The sequence below is a fragment of the Microtus pennsylvanicus genome, chromosome 9, assembly GCF_037038515.1.
Source record: "Microtus pennsylvanicus isolate mMicPen1 chromosome 9, mMicPen1.hap1, whole genome shotgun sequence".
In the NCBI taxonomy this organism is placed as follows: Eukaryota; Metazoa; Chordata; class Mammalia; order Rodentia; family Cricetidae; genus Microtus; species Microtus pennsylvanicus.
Window position 1 is genome coordinate 73,980,800 of NC_134587.1, and position 20,833 is coordinate 74,001,632.

The following is a 20,833-nucleotide window of genomic DNA, read 5'->3' on the forward strand; positions in this document are numbered from 1 at the left end:
TTCATAAGCACACTCCTAGTACCAGCATCTGCATCATGTAGGAATCCCATTCATAAGCACACTCCTAGTACCAGCATCTGCATCATGTAGGAATCCCATTCATAAGCACACTCCTAGTACCATCATCTGCATCACATAGGAATTCCACTCATAAGCACACTCATGGTACCAGCATCTGCATCACACAAGGAATCCCATTCATAAGCACACTCCTAGTACCATCATCTGCATCACATAGGAATCCCATTCATAAGCACACTCCTAGTACCATCATCTGCATCACACATAGGAATCCCATTCATAAGCACACTCCTAGTACCATCATCTGCATCACATAGGAATCCCATTCATAAGCACACTCCTAGTACCATCATCTGCATCACATAGGAATCCCATTCATAAGCACACTCATGGTACCAGCATCTGCATCACACATAGGAATCCCATTCATAAGCACACTCCTAGTACCAGCATCTGCATCATGTAGGAATCCCATTCATAAGCACACTCCTAGTACCATCATCTGCATCACATAGGAATTCCACTCATAAGCACACTCATGGTACCAGCATCTGTATCACACATAGGAATCCCATTCATAAGCACACTCCTAGTACCATCATCTGCATCACATAGGAATTCTACTTATAAGCACACTCATGGTACCATCATCTGCATCACATAGGAATTCTACTTATAAGCACACTTCTAGTGCCATCATCTCCCATGTTATGACATTATGACTTCAATGGCCATCTTTCCAGATGAAACTAACTGACTGTATTGTGCAAGATACTTTAATAAAGAACATAAAGATATAAAGGTTTGGTTGATTTAAATTTACTGCAGGTATTGAAATAAAATCCTATCAACCATGTCTCCCAAGATGTCACTTAATGGCACAGAAATAAATACATGTCTCTGCCTAGAAGCCTAAAATGCCCAAACCACTAGAAAGAGAAGATGAATTCGTATCCAGATTTAATGTCTTAGATTTAAAACTATAACAATATAATAAGTAAAATCATAATATACTGGAATCCAAATATCTGAGTTCCAGTTCTGGGACCAATGTTCTGATTGGACCCAAAGGTTTCCTTTATTGAACATTATAGTAATAATGATAATAATAGTAATAATTCAAGCATGACTATTAACTCCTTATGTGGCAACCGTCTACTTTTTATCTGCTCTAAATGCTTAAAACAAAATGGAACAAAAATATTTTAGGATGAGTAAGACTTTTAGATGGAAAAAACTCCCAATTCCTATTCATTGGGCAGAATAACTAAGCACTGATTAAATACTTACTCAGAGTTTTTAAATAAATTATGCAAATTTAACCCACAAAAATAATGACTGGTCAGTTCAGGGCCTGGTGATCTGTACTGACATTCTCCAGCTGACAAACTGCCGCCACAACTAACAGCCACTTCCACACTCCAGAGCACGTCCCCAGCTCCATACTTCCCAGACTTAACTCTTGGGAAACAGCACCCTCCACTAAGATTTGTGAAGATACAAACACATGTATCAATAACCACTCCAAAATTCTTCTAAATGGGAATAATGGATTATTTACATGTCTTAATGTCTAGCTTAATAGTTCAGCAATTATACAAGCTCTCAAAAATCATTTCAGTGAGCAAGTATAAAGAATAATCCTACAGAAAAGTACATTTATTACATTAGAAAGCAGCTCCAGTCAATTAAAATTATTAATTGTAATTATTAATACTTTTGTGCAAACCCAGGAGCAAACCCAGGGAACTGTGCGTTCCATCACTGAGTGACACTTTCAGCCCTTTGGACAGATATTGAAAGTAAACACAAAGAAAGGTTACAGTCATAAAAAGCCTGTGACCACATGATGGAGGATGTACCAATTTAGCACTTCGAACTGAAATCGCGTAACCAACATGTAATTGTCTCTCATTTTTTATTTGTCAGGGTAACATGAAGTAGTTTTTTTCCCCATAAAGCCATCAGTGACAAGAATAAACTTGTAGTGTCAAGTGTGCCCCAATAAAGATGATGAGGAGGACCCATTCTTCACTTACCAGGAAAACGTTCAACAAAGAACTGCTCCGTCCGAAATCAAATATCAGATTCTTATACTATCTCTGCGGGAATATTTTATATTTAGGTAACATATTAATAACACTAACCAAACACTGGGGCTCTTTCAAATGTGTTTCTGTCTCAGGACAGCTGTGAGACAACTTGGGAGTGATGAGCTGTTTCCTCGACACATCTGTAGCTGGAGCGAGCTAAAGCAGCTGGCTGTGGAACTGTGCAGACATGAGCGCCAATGAGGTGTTTGTGTTAAAGCTGGCACTGATGCTGAAATACCTCCTATCTAAAATGACACAAGGAGAATTCAATACCTCTCTCTTGCTGGATTCTGTCATGTCAGATGCTAAGGTCCCTTGACGTTTACCCAAACAGCATGTCCTAATGTCCCGCGAGACCAGGACTGATGGCATTTTGTGTCTGTAGAGCATCAGCCCAGACTACTTAACTTCATTCTCCAACTAGAGGTTTTCTCCCCCTTCTCTCGCTGCCCACGGGGTAGAATGGGGTGAACACTAAAAACACTTTTCCTTTTACAGGATGTGGCTGATTCTCAAAAAGCAACAGGGCTTATATGAAGAGGAAACTGGTAAAAATCTAATGCTCTATATTTATTCTGTAAGAAGCAGAACGCAGAGGGAAGTCATGTGCTTCTGCTCACGCACGTCCACGTCAGAGACCCTCATCCTACAGAAGGTCCTTACATCCATTGATCTGGGAACCATGAATCGGGCACTCTATCCCCAAGAAAGGGATTGGCCCCTGTTTCTCTTGCTTTCTGGAAATGGATCATAGTCTCTTTGGATGGGCAGTAAATATAATGTATACAGCCCTTAAAATGCACTATTCCCCCCCCAAATGTCAAAATATAGTGTCTATTTCTACAGATACTTCTCCTCCTGTCAGACTAAGGACAAGTGGGAACACACAATGTAATCAACATGCTTTAAAAAAAAAATCAAACCCTCATAACGGAGTCTCCTGATCCTATTGAATTTAATATACGGAAAAGCATGTATTTCATTTTCCATTCAACTCAGCATTCAAATAATTGGCTTTCTCCTGACAAGCCCCCAGCTCATTTCCATAATTCCTATAAGTACAACTCTCTCCCAAAGTGGATAGTGCCTAAGCAGATCCCCCAGGGAAGAGGCTAAGTACAGGACCAGGTGACCTCACTACAAGTCATAATCATAACCTTTTGTCTTTATTCGATCTAATCCTTCTGAGCACAATGTGTATATATATATATATATATATCTTCAATATTTTTCCCAGAAATAGATCGTAATAATTTTCAGTATTATTGAAATTATAGTTGTTTATAAAAATCTACGGGCCTCAGTGAAGTACCTTTTTTCTTTCTTATTAAAAATGCATGCATGCAATAACAATTGATGAAAAAAGGAGGCCACAAATTTGTAGGAGAGTGGAGTGAAATATACAGGAGGGGTTATTGGGAAGAAGGGGAAAGGGAGAAATATTGTAATTAAAATACAACCTCAAAAATAAAAAAACTGAAAATAAAATTTTTGAGTGAAAAATGCATCAAAAATTTTGACAGTGAAATGCTATGCTTAGTATCAATACAATATTTCTACTTCACTGTTAGCAGAGAATACAGAATATAGAAGGAGATCTGATACATATGCACAAAATTAGGATCTACTTATTACACTAATGAAAAGCTACTTCAGACAATGAACATACAATGTCTCATAACAATAAAATGTCTATCAAATCAATTCACAGAATATAATCATTTATTGTTTTGTTTCTGGAAATAGTGTATAACAGTAATACATGGTCTATATGTGCATTTAACATATATAATACATATATGAATGCATATATAATCATATGTTAGTTTCATTCATTTATTCTGCAAACTCATGCAAAGAACAGGAGTAGGCACAGTATGCAAGACAGTCATCTAAACACTATTCTTGACTTCCAATATATACATATATATATAATATATATATACATACATATATATATGTGTGTGTAAGGGCATATCTTCTGAAAAGTTGGAAATCGGTATGTGTATTTTAAAAATGCACGAACAAGATACCAAGATAGGGGGGCTGTTCAGTGACTGCTGGAGGGAGACTCAGTTTCATCTAAAATCAAAGTCCTGTATGGTTTATACAGTCTTAAGTAGTCATTCCTGGACATGTGTCCTATGAGCAGAATTAAATGGACGGGTAGGTGGTATATACATGTGTGCATCTATCTATTTATATACATATACACATAGCAATAATAATTAAAGAAGTGATGAAGAATTCGGGAGGGAGAGGTGGAGGTGGAGACACAGGACAGGAGTATCGTAGAAACAGTGCTTACATAGGAAGTTTGCAAATGTTTAAATAATAAACTAAAAAGAAGGAACATGCGTTACTACACCAAACCATTCAGACAATACCCACCACGTGTTACTCTACCCCTGAGAATATGCTACAGTTCAATCTGCATCTTAAATTAAGAAGGCCTGGTTGTCCTTTATACAAATGTATTACAAATTTCTATACAACCCTCACCGATCTTCTAAGTAGCAGGAATTATGCCAAAAATATATTTCACAAGTGGTGCTAACACAATTACTTACCAAGAGCCTCTCTCTATGCATTAAAAAAAAAACAGTAAAAAGAAATACAGGTTAATAAAGTTATCTTCTGTGGGCTTAAATATGGGTAGACACTGGCAACCACATAAAGTAAGAGCATAACATTATAGGAAAAGAGATCAAAAATTAGTATGTTTTATTAGCATAATTGGTATTTTAAGAAAATTGACATTTTAGTTTTGCTTTGACATCAATCACAATATAAAACCTTAACCCCAGGATGGCCACATGAAGTCTCATAGATTACTGTGTACATGTATAAGTACAGAGACTGAAGTTCACAGATTTGATCACTGACAGAGTCATGGTGTCCACTTGCATAAGTACAGAGACTGAGGCTTACAGATCTTGATCACTGATGGAGTCATGGGATGGAAGGGTCATGCCTAACCTCATACCAATGAGAGCCAGAACCTTGTCTATTCATCACTGTTCTGTTTAACAGTCCATGAAATCCCTGACACGGTCAGGATTAAATCAAGTATCCCTCTTTCCTTAAACTAAGACAGTCTCCAAGCCAGACGGCACGGATGTGCCACAGAAACAACTGACAGGTTCTGTTAGAAGTCAGATTTTCACGATGGGTTTTGAAATGCACGGAACACAAGATAGCAGATTCCGGGGTGGGTAGTGGAGAACCCAGGGCTCTGTGGACATAACTCCAGTGTTCCACCCCCACACTGTATCTCCAGCCCTTCCTTTACTTTTAATTTTGAAAAGGGGGCACACAAAGTGAACCTTGAACTCACTCTGTATCCCAGGTAGTATGTGATCCTCCTGCCTCAGCCTTCTGAATAACAGAGACGACAGGCTTATGCCACTTGATTGGACTCAAAGACAAGAATCTTTGGTGATAAGAGCGTAACTCATAACTCAGCAGCTGAATGCTTCCTAGGTAGCATGTCCAAGGCTCTGAGTTTGATTTTCAGCACTGTGTGTGTGTGTGTGTGTGTGTGTGTGTGTGTGTGTGTGCGCGCGCGCGCGCGTACACAGAAACACTCTAAGACTGTTTTATTTAGAATGCCTCCAGGTGTGAGAGAGCTTTACTTTAGGGTGACTAGGACAGACAACTTTGGAAGAAGACAAAGACTTGCTTAGATCTGGATTGTGCAAGAGTCATTAGAAGCCTTGGGTGGACACGGCTGGATCAACTGTCAAGAGGAAGTGATGACACAGCCCCTGAACCAAAAAAACTGTCTTTTTTAGGGAGACTTCGTTCTCTCCAATACCTCATAAGAACGTGTTGATGTGAATCAAAAAGGCAGGGACCTGCAAGATGGTTCACTGGGTAAAGGTGCTGGCTGCCATGCCAGACAACTTGAGTTTGATCCCTAGAAACAACATAATAGGAGAGAACCAGTTTCTACACACCTGTCCCCTGCCCACTCCACACAGGGTGGCAAGCGTTCATTCACAACTTCTAACACACACACACATAAACACACACACAGATAAATAAGTATAAAACGCTATCATCCATACCTCCCTCACTCTAACATGAACTAAAACTATGCTACTTAGCATAAATATCATTCAAACTTGTAACAGTCATTAAATAATAATTTTAAATGTCCTCCATTCCATAGGAACTGCTGATTGAAGGTTCATGTGTCAGCCTACAGACCTTACCAACTTACAAATTCCAACTGAGCTTTCAAATGGCTGGTATGCAGAAGTCTGCATGCAAGGATACAAAAAGAAAAGATATACAATCCTTTTACTTATTACCCATAATCCTTAATGTAGTATTAACTCATACCAAGAAAGTAAATCCTCCAAGTTGGAAGCCGGAAGAAGACGGAGAAAAAAGGGAAAGAGCAATAAAAATATTATGACAGACTCTTAAATTTAATACAAATAATCATACTGTGGGTTCTAAATTATGTGGTATCCAAAATAACTCAACTCTTATTTTGAAGCCTATATTATGTCAATCACTATTAAAGAAAGGGACCAACCCCTCATTGTTCTCAAGGATCCCAATGACTGACTTTAGAGTCGTCATATGTCCCCTTCATTAAAAATGGAACTTCAGTCTCTAAAATTGGGATGTTTTGATTATGACAACTTACAATTAGAAAACTATATTTTAAAAACTGAATTATTATCTGAATTATTATTAACTGAATTATAATTAACTGAATTGTTATCTGAATTCTATGGGGCTGGAGAGATGGCTCACTGATTAAGAACACAGCTTTTGTTCATACAGAGGACCCAGATTCAGTTCCCAGTACCCACATGGCAGCTCACAACCATTTGTTGTTCCAAGGGATCCGATGTCTCTCTTAACACTTGATAGTAGGAGAAACCCAAATCTGACATAAGAGTATAAAAGTGAGTTGGCGCAGGCACACCCTTAACTCCCAGAACTGGAAACACAGAAGCAGATCATCTCTGTGGGTTTGAGGCTAGCCTGGTCTACGCAGAAAGTCCAGGCGAGACTGCGATACAGAAAAAGGCCCTGTCTCACCAAATTTTTTGAAGGCAGTGTTGGGGCAGAGGGCTTTTCTAGTTTCATAGTATTCGATAAAATAAAGCCTGGATTTATTTACCCGTCACCACTGTTCCCATTCTCAGCTCCAGGATTGCTCTGTAGATACCTGGCGCCTAAGATATAGCAGGAAAAGCAGCATGTTAATAAGCCAGAGAAGACGGAGGCTTCACAGTCAAAAGTTCCCCTTCTTTCTCCATGTAAAAACTGTGCAGCCCTCTAACTTTAATACTGACTTCATCCTCTGTGGATATCTGAGGAGTCTAATCTACAGACTACAGAAAATGCTGCTTCTTCAGCTACTCCCTAGTGCAGCTTTCATACATGACTCTAATCCTATTTCATTACTAAAACTTCTAGGATACTTTCAAAGTTATCATTGTTTAAAATAGTATATAAAGCATAAAGTCAAATCACTAAAACAAAAGAAATTTCTGACAGTGAGCTCTTTGGCATTTAGGGTAATCAGCCATGCATGACCTATAAAAACCAATGATTTCATATGGTTCAGCCCACGAGCATTCTCTGATTCCAACATCATTAAACTAAATCTCAACAGCTGCCCAGAACAGGCGGCTGCCTTCCTACAGAAGCTGTGAGAAGAGAGCATTGGGACACCGGGGCAGAGCAGAGCCTATTGCCTAATGCTGGTTTTCAGCAAGAAGCCTTGTAAACTATACTACACCTTATGAACGGGAATGATACAATGCAAGAATGGGGACAAATATGGCCAGTACAAGGCGGGATAGATCAGAAATGAACAGGCTGAGGAGATAACTTAAAGCTTAAGATAGCTTGCTGAGTTTCGTCCCCAGCCAGCACCCACATGGAGCAGCTCACAAACACCCATAACTCATGCTCCAAGGGATCCGATGCCCTCTTTTGGCCTCCATAGGCACCTACACCCACGTGCACATACACAGACATAGACGCACATACATAACAGAATAAATCTTTAAAACATCATGAGCAGACGAACCATAAGTAACAGGAGTTATGGGCTGGCTACCATGACATTAGCTCATCATTCTCAAGAAGTACTCTAACTTGTTTTCAGAAACGTGTATATCAGAGTAGCATTCTTCAGCAGGACCAGAGCTAATGCCATAGAAACAAACCTGTTGGCAAATATCTTTTGTTCAGTTATGGTGCTTCCCGGAAAGTGTCTAAGACCAGGGTAAAACTTCCAAATATAACACAAGTGTCCAAGGCCAGGGTGAAACATCCGAATACAACTAAACCTCCTCATGCGTACTACTTGAACGCTCAGGAGGTGCCTAGGCCTTTAAATGTCCAACTTCCCAGAGGAAAGATGCCAGTGAGAAAGAATCTGGTCAATTGATTTAGCCTGGTGAGTACCGTGATATCTGAAAACATTCTGACTCAGAATACTTAATGAATCAAAGCTACTGATTAGCTAAGGAAAGAAAATCATCTAATCAAATCAGCTAACCTTGATCAAATCTCCATACTGTTCATTGTACTAGATTGGCCAGAATACTGAAAAACTAAAGAGGAAAAGGCAGAAGTTGTCTTTGGGGACCAGCAGTGTGATGCTCTCAGAGCACCCTCTGGAGGCCAGAGGAAGGTGTCACCTGTAAGAGGAAGAAAGGAGAAAACGGCGAGGATCTGCCCCATCTCACTCGAGGCAGGCTCAAAAATAAACTTGACGATTTGCTTTCAAGGGGCCCTGAAAAATGGGCAGAACATACAGTTTGAAATGCCGAGAAATCCAATCGGTGTGTCACAAAATCCTCAAATAATGCTGCTACGTCACTTTCCAAAAGTATTGATTAGCAAGCTTTCTGCCTACTTTCTGAATTCTTTGGGGGACTTAATGCAGAGGCATTGTGTGTTTGTTTACACTCCCGTGTGTACAGGAATACATGTGTATGTGAAGGCATGCATGTGGATGGCAGAAGACAGTTCTCAAGGGCCACACAATATTTCAAGAGTCTATAACTGACCTGGGCCACACAATATTTTGAGAGTCTATAACTGACCTGGAACTTGCCAAGCAGGTGAGGTTGGCTGGCCAATAAGCCCCCTAGATTTGCCTGTCTCTACCTCCCCAATGCTAGATTTACATGCAGACCCCCAGCAGGCTTTTTATTTTTTTAAATGTAGACCCTGGGGAACAAACGGAGGTCTTTGTGCTTGCAAGGTATTTTTAATATTTAAAAATATATATTTTAACATGATTTTTCACTCATAAAAGGTAGTTTTGTAAACAAGATCATACAGCATAATCAAAATCATCAAGCTTTTTAAAGTAGCTAGTTTCCTGATTAATAAACAGAATAGATTAAACTGTGTATTTTCTTCTAACACCTCTCTTCTAAAGCAACAAACACTGACATCTATTGGTATTTTGGTAGCTTGGTTTTTGTTCTTTCATTTCAATCAACTAAAGCTCATGCAGATACAAAGAGAATTAGGATGGAGAGATATGTTGCCTGTTCCTGTAGAGAACGTTTGCTTTATGTTCATTAATAGTGTATTTAAAAGGCATATTTTCCCTTGATTAAAATAAAGCATTACAATTTAATGTTTGGTTTTACTTCTTCTATTTGCCAAGGTGAAAAGTTTCGGGGTTAACTAATCAAGAAAAAGTGTGGTAATTACTTCTTGGAGCAAATTCGGTAACTCCCCCCAAAATACTGGCACATGGTGTGATTTCTTCTCTCTTGACAGAGCCCAATAAACAATCAGTACTGTTAAAGTCTACTACTGGTAAAAGCAACAGAACTCTAATCTAGTAAGAATTCACTATATTCCCAAGAACCTTAAACATGACATTTAACCATTCTAGTGAGGGAGGAAGAAAAAAATGAACATATGGAGAAACGTACATCTATTGCATTCCTTGTTTTGCTTCTATTTCAAAATACCTGCAGCAGGGTCTATAAACTTTGCTGGCAATATATCATTATCCCTGATAAAAAAAAGATAGGAAAGGACATGTTGATGATGTACACTTTGGTTTCTTAGTGGCTGTAATGTACACAAGTCCAAGAGAGAAGACACATATTCTGTACTACAAAAGGAGGCTTAAACATCAACTCTGAAAATGTTGCCAGAAAAGGAGTCGGGTTTCAAAATCCTGCAGTTTGAAGCCTCCACATTTTCCTGCCAGATAAAATCCTGTTGCACCTCACTCTACTTTCAATATTTAGGTTGAGCTCAGCAATGTTTTCATAATACATACATGCAGTTATGAAACTTGATGTACTCACTTTCCCCTATCTTTACAGGTAGTCCATATTAATATTTATGCCCACGCTAACACAAGGTCGGCACTGGCTTTTCTTTCCCATAAAAGGTAAATTCTGAACATTATGTCGCATATCCTTGCAGACAATTCCTTCCTTGAGTAATCTGATAAAGAAAGCTTATATTTGCTGGGTACTGAGTCCCTGCTGGCCAGCAGTCAGCAGGCTTTCATGGGTTATCTTGTTCACACTCCAGAGAGTCAGGAATTATCTCCACTTTACAAAAGGAAAAGAAACCTAGGCACTGGAAGATTAAGTAACTTTCCCATGAATTTACAACTAAAGGATGGTTGGTGACACTGGAGTTTAAATCCTGGCAATCTGTAGACAATTAAGGGCTGGAGCATGCTGCCTAACATTCAGACACTTTCATATTTTCTGTTTTAAAAAATGATATAATATACAGTGTTGCACTGCCTGGAACACTAACTAACAGTTATCCCCATTACTCTGAACAGAAAAAGATGGAAGAGGACATTGGAAATGTATTACTGTTCACACAGTAGCCCAACACTTTCTGATATTACATATATATACATGAGCATGTATATACATAATAGTCTTAGTACTTTCTTCTAATACTAGTATAAGTGCTAGTCTCTTTATTGGGACCATTTCATCACTTTGTATATATGAAAACAGCATTCAAGCTTCCCTCATTATCCCTGCTATTTTCGTTCTTCATAACAAGTCCTACTTTGTTCTGTAAATAATCTTTAGTGTTTTTAATAATTACATAATGTAAGCAGTTACAAGTAACCAGGCTGAAACAGATCACTGGACATTCCTGTCTGTTCTGTAAACACACACTGCCCTGTTAGTGACAGGGCACTTTATTTCCAAGAATGTTTACAGACACTTCAGCCTTTGGAGCCATTTAGTTAAGGAAACAGGTGGGTGACATCACTGGAGGCCTACAGCCTGCGCCTAGCTACTTGGGATACTATGTGTCTTTGGTTTTCCACTCACAAATACTCCATCCACCAGGCATGACTTAGCACAGGATAGTTACAGATCTGGACTAGGTGGGATGGCAGTTTCATGCCAGGTCATTTAAGGGGCAAAACAATAGCAAAAATAATATTGTACAGAATAAGAAAAACATCAGCAATCTTAAGGAAGGTCTGAAGTCAATTGGTAAATTGATGGAATAAAAAGAAAAACTGGTCTTGTAACAAGCTTCTAAAGAAAAATACTAAGTTGAATGGCTCAATTGGAGGCAGGATCTGGGAGGTCCAGCTTGCAGGAGGCTCAGGACATTACGGGGCCCTTCATACATGGATCTGTGACACAAAGCCCGGGGTTTCTCTGAGAGTGCTTATTTTGTGCAAAGAAGAATTAATGGCCTCAAGGGCGTTGGATCAATGACAGTCATTATTACCGAATAAATAATTCTGTTGAACATCTGCAGCCACAATAGCGTGCAATTTGGTATTTGTTAACTGTATCGATGACAGGAAACATTGTCAGGTACATATGTCACATAGCAGGTTCAAAGGTGTTCTTCTCCCGAAGAGTTCCCACCAGTGGCTGTGCCTATGCATATGATGCAGTCCACTGCAGGGCTGCGTGCCCTCAGTGATCTCAGCTGCTGTGAAGTTGGCGTGACAACATCCACAGAGAGGCCTCAACATTGCACATGCATCACCAAGGACACGCCTACTGCTTCGGTATTGTTTTAAGGAAAGGGGGGCACTTGGCATTGAAGGCACCAACGCGGGAACAATTCAAGAGTTGGTTGTCCTGGTAAATCCTAAATGGGGCTACATGGCAAGTGTGAAGGCTGTTGGGAATGCTACGGATCTCCAAGTCAAAAAATAACTAAAAATAAAACCAGAAAGAATGTGGATTTCCCCACACATAACGTGGCTATTAGCTACTCATCCTTTTCAAGACTGGCACTTACCATTAGAAGGACAAGTGACAAAGTAAAGGCAGAATCACGGATTCCTAAACAGGACTAGACAATGCCCTGTGCTCCTACTTAAGGACCATTTCAAGTTAACCATTTGTAAATCAAAGGAATACTCTTAATCTGCTTTAATCTGTTGGCAGGATCCTAAAGGGAATAGAAATTCTTCTGGAGTGAGTAAAACTTTCTCTATCAATAATTAATAGTAGTAGTAGTAGTAGTAGTAGTAGTAGTAGTAGTAGTAGTAGTAGTAGTAGTAGTATACTGCACAGGATACAAATATACTAAAATCTAGAGCACAGACAAGTTCATCGAAATTTTTTTGGGGAAATAGGAGGGGGAAAAAAGCACTTAATCAATTTGTCTGGTTAAGAGGGTGCCTACAAAAACAAATGGAATTAATCAAGGAAGTTCTAGAATTCTCTCTTAAAGAGAACATTAGACAGTCCTGAGACAGCTGCCCACCTGGTGCGTAAGGGCTACAGCGCAGGGCAGTGAGATTTCCAGCCTAAGACACTAAAATCATTAAGTCATCTGTGTTACGTTGTAGACTGGAACCCTTGACAAGAGGTAAACCTGCTACCGAAAGGATCTGAGAGCATCTAAGACACTGGTTCTTAACTTCCCCAATGCTGTGATCCTTTAATACACTTCCATCACGTTGGGCTGACCCCTGCCCCCAAAGGTAAAATTATTTTGTTACTACTTCGTAACTGTAATTTTGCTTCTGTTATGAATGATACTGTAAATATCTGATATGCAGGATATCTGATGTGCGACCCCTGAGAAAGGGTGAGGTCATTTGACCCCCAGAGGGGTCGCGACTCACGTGTTGAGAACCGCTGATCTAAGGGGACCCTAGGAACTTCTGAAGAAAACAGACACCACAAGTGATGGCAAGAGAAAGAAAACCTTCTTTATACCTTTACAGTGTTAGGACTGGATCTCTTTAACATACTATGATGACATTAATCCAGATCCCCACTTCATACTCTGACTACTGTTATAAATAATCTCCAAAATATACAGTAAACACTAGCGAAACGTCAGTCTGCTTTCACGAAGGGTCACACGGGGTGATTAAGGTGAATTTCATGATCTTTATGATCTTTATGCAGACCCAAGAAGGGCCAGTGGCTAAACAATTACCCTCTGTTCAGGTTCTGTTTTGTTCTAAACCTTGCTTAGGGTCTCTGCCAACAACTGCTAAGAAAATGCGGTTTGTTTTCTTCCTGCACGGGGCAGATACTTCAGCTCTCTTCTTAAGGCACGCAGTGCACAAGTGTGGTTTAATTTCCGAGAAGTACTTCATAGTGTGTGTGTTGGAGACACTCTAAGAGACACACGGCATCCAGATCCACCCGTAGGGGATTGTAGAGGGACAGTGAAGACCCTCTCAGGCTCCACCGCTTTAAGCATCTACTTAGCAGCCAGTCGGTGCTTCAGCCTTTCCTAGGGATATCTAAGGTGACACCTTCATTGACGTGCTCTGATGGGGGAATTAAAAAGATCGCTTTACAAAAAAAACCCTAACTCCTTTTTTCGTTCTATATATAACCGCTAAGCAAGAGGGGTTCAAAATTCAGGCAAACTGTTGCTTTCTGACATCTCTTGGGAAACTAAACTAGGCATATTTATCAGGGTGACCCTGAAAACTAGAACCGCTAAAGCAAGAGATCGTAGAATTTGTTCAGAGCCGACCTGAATCTTGGCACCCGGCGGGTTTCTGCGTGCTTCGCTGACCTTTAGGAATCCCTCTCAGCTGTTCTGGGTTTCCCTATCGCAGCACGCAATCAGGGCGAAGCCAGGCTCGCACAGCGGCTGTACACTGCTTCCCTCCGCCCCCCGCGCCGACGCCCGGGCACCTATGCCGCCCTTTTCCTCCGACCACCCTCGGCGCAGCAAGGCCCACGCGGTGGGGCGCAGGCTCTCGGACCCGGGCCCGTTCCCGCTTCTCTCGCTAGAGGGCAGGCGGGGCCCGCGCAAAGCCCTCGGGCCGCAGGGCAAGCGCAGCCGGCAGGGATCCCGCACTCTGAGTCGCACTCCCGTGCTGGGCTCCGAGACCGACGCGGGGACCGAGGGCCAAGCCCGAGAGCAGGGCGCGCAGGGCGAACCCGTGAGGGTCCGGGATGGACGGCCAGGCTCTTGGGGCGCGCAGGGGGCGGGTGCCAGGTGGGGGCAATCCCCGCAGAGAGGCGCGGGGTTCCGCAACGCCGGGACCCGGTCAGGAGTGGAGAGCGCAACTCAAAACACTCGGGACAGAGTGAGGCGTCCGCCCTGGGAGAAGCGGAGCTGCAGGCACTCACCTGGGCTCGGGTCGCCCTCGCCAGGCGCGGGCTTCCCGCGGGATCCCCGGTCCTTCTTCTTGCCCTTCCCCTTGCCTTTGCCTTCTTTGCGCTCAGACATCTCGCCGAAGATGAGCGCTCTGCTCGGAACCTGCTGGGCGACGGTGACGCGCGACAAGTTTGGTCCAAGGGCTTGGAGAAAAGTTTGTCCCCGGAGGGAAAAGCGAGCTGCCGGGCTGCGTGGGGGGCGTCGCCTGTCGCCTGCGGGGAGCGGCGTGGACTCGGTCACCTGGAGCGTCCGCTCCGTCTGGGATGACTCGGGGCTGCTCTGGTGTCCTGTGTCCCCCCGCTGCCGGCTCCGGCGTGGCCTCGCTCCGGTGGCGTCTGTCTTGCGCCCTTAGAGCACGAAGAAGTAAAGGTGTTCACAGTCCGGTCTGCGCTCGCATCGCCAGGCTGCTGCCGCCACCGCCGCCGCTCTGCTCCGCTCTTGCCGTCCGCGCGGCCCGGAGTTCCCACAAGTTTTGGGGAAGTCCTAGCCGGCTCTTTTTCAATTGCCCGCAGGTTGGACGCTGGCGCCTCCTTTGCACCCTCCCCTCGCCTCGCCCCCTCCCTCTTCCCCACCACACCCCCACCCCGAGGCGCAGACACGCCAACGGGAGGAGCCTGAGCTGGGCGCTCGCGGTTCCAGGCCCTTTCTTCTGGCGGCCGGGCCTGGCTGGGGGCGGCCGAGCCCAGCGGCTGCCTGCAACACCCGACAGGGGTCGCTGGAAGCTGCGCTGACTGTACCGCCACCGCGGGGCCGAACCGAGCAGTCCCGAGAGGCCAGGAAAGAACCCTGGCGCTCACAATCCTCCGCAGGCTGCTGCAGCCCCAGAGCTGATGAAAGCCTTGAAAAGTGAAGGGAGATGGAGAAAAGTTTGCAACCGTGGCACCTGCCCCACAACGAAGACTCTAGAGATCTGAAGGCCCCCGGGACGGGGAGGGACAGTTGCTATTTTCCAGAATTGTTCAGGGTTTATTTCTTTCTCACTTTAGGGGAGCTTCCCTCTGGCCCCGAGGGTGAAGGTGAAGTCTGGGGTGGAAGGGAGTTGGCGGTACCCAGGACGGGTTCTGCGAACTTCAAGCATGAATAGCTAGTACTTCCTACTTGAGCATGTGTCTGCCTTCTTGTGTTGGATTTCCCATCTCCACTTTTGTTTGTGAAATAGCCTCTTTAAGCACAATATCTTTTATTACTAGTTAATTTCTGAAGGAACCGATGAGCCATAGTTCACCATGGTCAGGAACATCTCTATGGTAACCCTCCCCGCCCCACACCTTCACACCCAGACCCTAGAACTGAAGTCCGGAGCATTAGTTCATTAGTGCTAGTTGCCCGGATTAGACTTTCTGGGAAGGGCACGTGCATCCTAGTTTTCCTGTATCCTCCCTGTGGTGGAGAACACTAAGGAGCAGTTAAATCAAGAAAGAATTCTGTTGTAAAAGACAAAAGTTGGTGCTGGTGTCAGCCGCATCAAGGAGTGAGCCACACTGTCTCCCTGAAGAGATGCTGTCGTCATTACACCATAGCGGTGGCCAACTTAGTCGGCTCAATGACTGTGATTAAGAACTGTGGTGTATGTGTGCCGACTCACACAAAAGATCAATACTTTACAGCTATCCCACTTTCAGGGTGACTTGGCTCCGAGCTTTTCTCTTCCTGGAGTCAATGCTAACTGGTGCATTGCTATCTACAGCTTTCCCTGTGTTCTTTAGCTGCCAAGATTTAAATAAATGAAATCCGGAATGCACCTTCCAAACATGTGGGAAGGGAAATGTGCAAACAGATTCATTTTAAATAGTCTTAAAAACCATTTTGTTCTACTTTAATTTGCATTCGACTAAGAATCAAACTCCATCAGATGGCTGTGGTTGTTAAGAAATATCTCAACAGTATCGACATCATTTTTTATTCTTAAATGTTAGTGTCCAGAGGTCTTGCTAGCCTTCTAGCGTACTCCACATACAAATCTCATTGTTCCACGCAAAGGGCAGAACCCGAGAAGATTCCAACTCTGTGAACAGCACTGTACCGTCTGCCCCACGGAGTGAAAGAAAGGTGGGCCCCAGCGCTGGCTGAAATAACTCCACTTTCCCAGGAGGGGCCACTGCTCAGCCAGCAAGGGGCAGCAAGCCGCTGAAAGCAGAAACCCTTCCATTTCACGTGCTTCTCTGCAGGATGTGAGGGGGGCTAGAGATTTACTCACCACATGCTGTCAGACGCCAGCATTTTAGAATTAAAGGACTGAAGGCAAACTTGCATTTTGGACTTTAAAACAAAATGCTGCGTCTTCCCAAACACATGAATAATAAAAACCCAAGTCTATGGGAGCATCTTCTGTCCCTTTTGCTTGGGGTTTAGACACTTTACTTCCCACAACTCTTTCTTCTTAGGAGGAGCATCTCCAGGAGGATAAAGGAGACTATACTTCGTGAAAGTTTCTGTTTGAATAAAGCCATTGAGTTACTCCACAAACCTCCGCAACCGAAATTACCAAGAAAGGTGAAAGATGCCCCAGCAGCTTCCGAATAAAACACCAGCAGCGTCCCCATGGAAACCGTAGGCGTGAGGAATGGATGGGTATGGTGAGAAAGTGATTTAGGATGGGAAGAGGAAGAGGAAGGGGACCAAGAGTTGAAGAACTCAGTGTTGAAGGAACTTTGAAGGCATGTGATAGAGCCGCACTTGAACGACAAGGCTGCCTCCTAGATCCATGCCCAGATTCTGGAATCCTATATGATTGCCAATTACAACTAAGTTAGGAGGAAATTCATAACCAAGTCTATCATTTTGGTACTAATGCTTTATTCTTTATGTAATTTGTGTTAATTTCTTGAGTATATTTTATTATATTATTTACAAACAACTGGAAGATTAACCAAAAAGTCGATTTCTTTGATACTTAAAGTATTTATGAGATTTGTCAACACTTCAAAATTGTCCTTAAATTATTCATTTCTGTGGTCAGTAAGTGGCAAATGAAATGTTTTGGTGTTTTTAAAAATACCTTGGAACTAATTTAGGGGCTGAAAATAAAAAGTTTTCTTTAAAAAACAACAACAAAAAAAGCATTATGCTAAGTGTGATAGTTCATGTTGTAGTCTCTGCGCTTTGGAGGATGAGGCAAGAGTCCCATCAGGATCCCCAAGGCCAGCCTCAGCATCACAGTAAGACTGTCTCCATTTTAAAAATTGTTAAACACAATATATTAAATGTAAAGCTCAATTGAAACATTTCAGAATGAAATAACTTCATGTTTTAATGAATTTGTTATGCTCCTAGAATGGGTATCAAATATGGCTTGTTAGCTTCCAGCTTACACACCAAACTGTCATTGTATGACAAGTGGCAATAGAGTAGAAAAATCATTTAATCTCTTTGTGAATAAAGAAAGGCAAAACATAGATCTTATATAAAACAGCACCTTTAAGAAGAGCCATTGTGAATCATTGCAGTTTTTATCATCAAGACTTGCCTTTGGGAACTCATAGACTCTGCAAAGTTGGTTAAACATATTCTTTTAATAATTCCTTTCGGGTCCAAGAAAAAAATTTAAAGGGGTAAAAAAAAGGAATGAAAATGAACTAATGTGATTTCATTTTTGCAAAACTTCCATTCCTGATAGGAATGAAAATTAAAGTTAAGATTCTGCAGATACTTTTCACTTTTTCACTTTTGTTTTTAACTTTTCATTTGTCTTTTTTGTACTTGTTTTTGTTTTGATTTGGTTATTGTTGTTTTGAGAGTTTCCTGGAGCCTAGACTGACCTTAAACGCCTACATAACTGAGAATGACCTTGAACTCTTTATTTCATAGACAGGTTGAGATGCCATCCGTCTGGCTGGCTGTAAGGTGTATGTGCACGTGTGTATTCTCGAGTGTTCCATCTGTCACTCTCCACCTTATTCCTTTGAGACAGGGTCTCTCACTGAGCCTAGAATTAGGCTGGCAGTCAGCAAAACCTTGTGACCATCCTCTCTCCCCTCCAGCATGGTAGAGTTATAGGTGTTCACACGTTAAAATAAAGTAACAAGGCAATTTAAACAGAGATTACTTTTGAAAATTTTGTGACAAAGTTGATGTTAATAAAACACATTGATTAATTCAAAGAAACTCTCCTAAGAGTCAAGTCCAAATCTGTGTGATTTACTCATTTACCAAGCATTTCCCAAAGAAATGGTAGACAATGGAAGAACACAAATGTTGCCCTGGTTCATGTAAACCTAAAATCTTGTGAGCAAGACATAAACACAAACTAATTATCCGGTGCAGCCCAGGCTAGATATATTTTCTAAAAACCGAAACTTTTAAAATTCAGGTAAACTTTTTGAAGAAAAACAATGCAAATTTAGAAATACAAATTTGGGGTGGGAATGAAATTCAGAGTGTATGCTTCAGTATACGAGAAGCCCTGGGTTGATTCCACATCACCAGGGACAAAACAAGAGACAGACCCAAGAAAGGGGCCTGGGACACTAAACAGGCCTTGAGATTTCATTAGCTTCAAGATGAATTCACCTCTACTGATCTCAAATCTGTTCTGTCATCTCCACTGCAGTCCCAATCATGGTAAGACACAGTTACATACTTAGTAGGTAATACATTCACCATCACTGCCCGTGCTATTGCAATAAATAACGCATAATCAAAAATGCGTGCAAAGCTGATGGAGCAAAAACGGTCAGAGGAGTGAAAAATCCCCTTCCCAGGGAAGAAAACAGCCTTAGTAAACAACGTACTTTTGAGAAGCATGGTTCCCTAGCAAAAGCAGAGATGATCCACTCCATTCAGCCAAGAATGAATAGAATTGCTAATTAATTGTATTCTGTCTGCTGCAAAGCAAGTCGGTTTTATGACAAAATTGTGAATTTGTCATCTGAACATTCTGAAAGGTATGGCTATGTGTTTCTGCTTGCGTGACTTGAATAATTACGGCAGGCTAATAATTACTTTTGTGTGTCATTATTATTAACGGTATGATTATTTGTGATGACGCTCCCGTGGTCTGCAACTTGGATTAAATCGATGATACTGCTAATATTAATGTTTGTTTACTTTCTCCACCAGCCCTGCCTGCTCTTTTTCTTTCTTTATTTCACCTTCTCGGGTATTGAACTTAGGTCCTCACACATGCTAAGCAAATGCCATCACTAAGCTATATCCAAAGTATCTTTCTTTTCTTTTACAAATCTAGCCGGCATCCTGTCTCTTTGGTAATAAGACAGATGTGTAAGACAATGGTTTTTAAAATACACTTTAATTTCTTTGGAGAAAAGGATGCTGCCTGTCTGAGTTTGCTTTCTATTGCTGTCATAAAACACTGACAATGCCCCTGTGGGGAGGAAAGGGCTTATTTGCCTTATATACCCGGTCACTGTCTATCACTGAGGGAAGCCAGGGCAGGAGCCTGGAGGCAGGGACTGAAGCAGAATCGGCAGGGAGTGCTGGCCTGCTCGCCTTGGTTTGCTCATCTTGTTTTCTTATTCAGCCCAGAAACAGCAGCCCAGGGATATCACTGCCCACAGTGGACTGTGCCCTCCCACATCAATCACTAATCAAGAAAATATCCCACAGACATGCCTACGGGCCACTCTGAAAGAGGCAATTAGTCAATCAAGGGTTCCTCTTCCCCGGTGACTCTAGATTGAGTCAAGTTGATGAAAACAAAATAATAATTTGCACACTATTCAATCTTTGAGTTATTCTTTCTGAGTTTCACACTGTATATCTTAATCATACTCAGCCTCCTTGCTCCATGCCCTTAAATCACGTGTATATTCGATGCAAATATCTTAAATTTACACTACATACATATTTATGTACATAAACATATATATATGTTTATATATAGACATTCACATATCATACATTTATTTGTATGTAGTTCCTTTTTTCTTTCGGCAGTGATACTGTATTTGAATACGAGCATATGAAAGACAGAGACTGGAGTTCCGTTTGCGGTCTTTCTGTACAACTCTCCATTAGATTTCCTTCCACCATGTTCACCTAGCAAGACTTGCTAACTTTGAATAGCATGATAGAGGAAGTGTTGCTTGTTTCTTTGTTCTCTATGCAGTCCTGGCTGTCCTGGAGCCTCCTATGTAGACGGGGCCTCAAGTTCAAAGAAG

General features: G+C 41.9%; 1 protein-coding gene across 7 annotated transcripts in view; it reads right to left on the reverse strand.

Moving 5' to 3' along the window:
* LOC142857719 (pro-neuregulin-1, membrane-bound isoform) overlaps positions 1-15,168 on the reverse strand; it is a 195,813-nt gene extending 180,645 nt beyond the window's left edge. For all 7 annotated transcript variants that reach the window (XM_075986491.1, XM_075986490.1, XM_075986489.1 and 4 more), the window contains exon 1: positions 14,687-15,168. In XM_075986491.1, the coding sequence (XP_075842606.1) occupies positions 14,687-14,786 (100 nt within the window). In that variant the 5' untranslated portion in view covers positions 14,787-15,168. The remainder of the gene's footprint in view (positions 1-14,686) is intronic.
* Between the last annotated feature and the right edge of the window lie 5,665 nt (positions 15,169-20,833).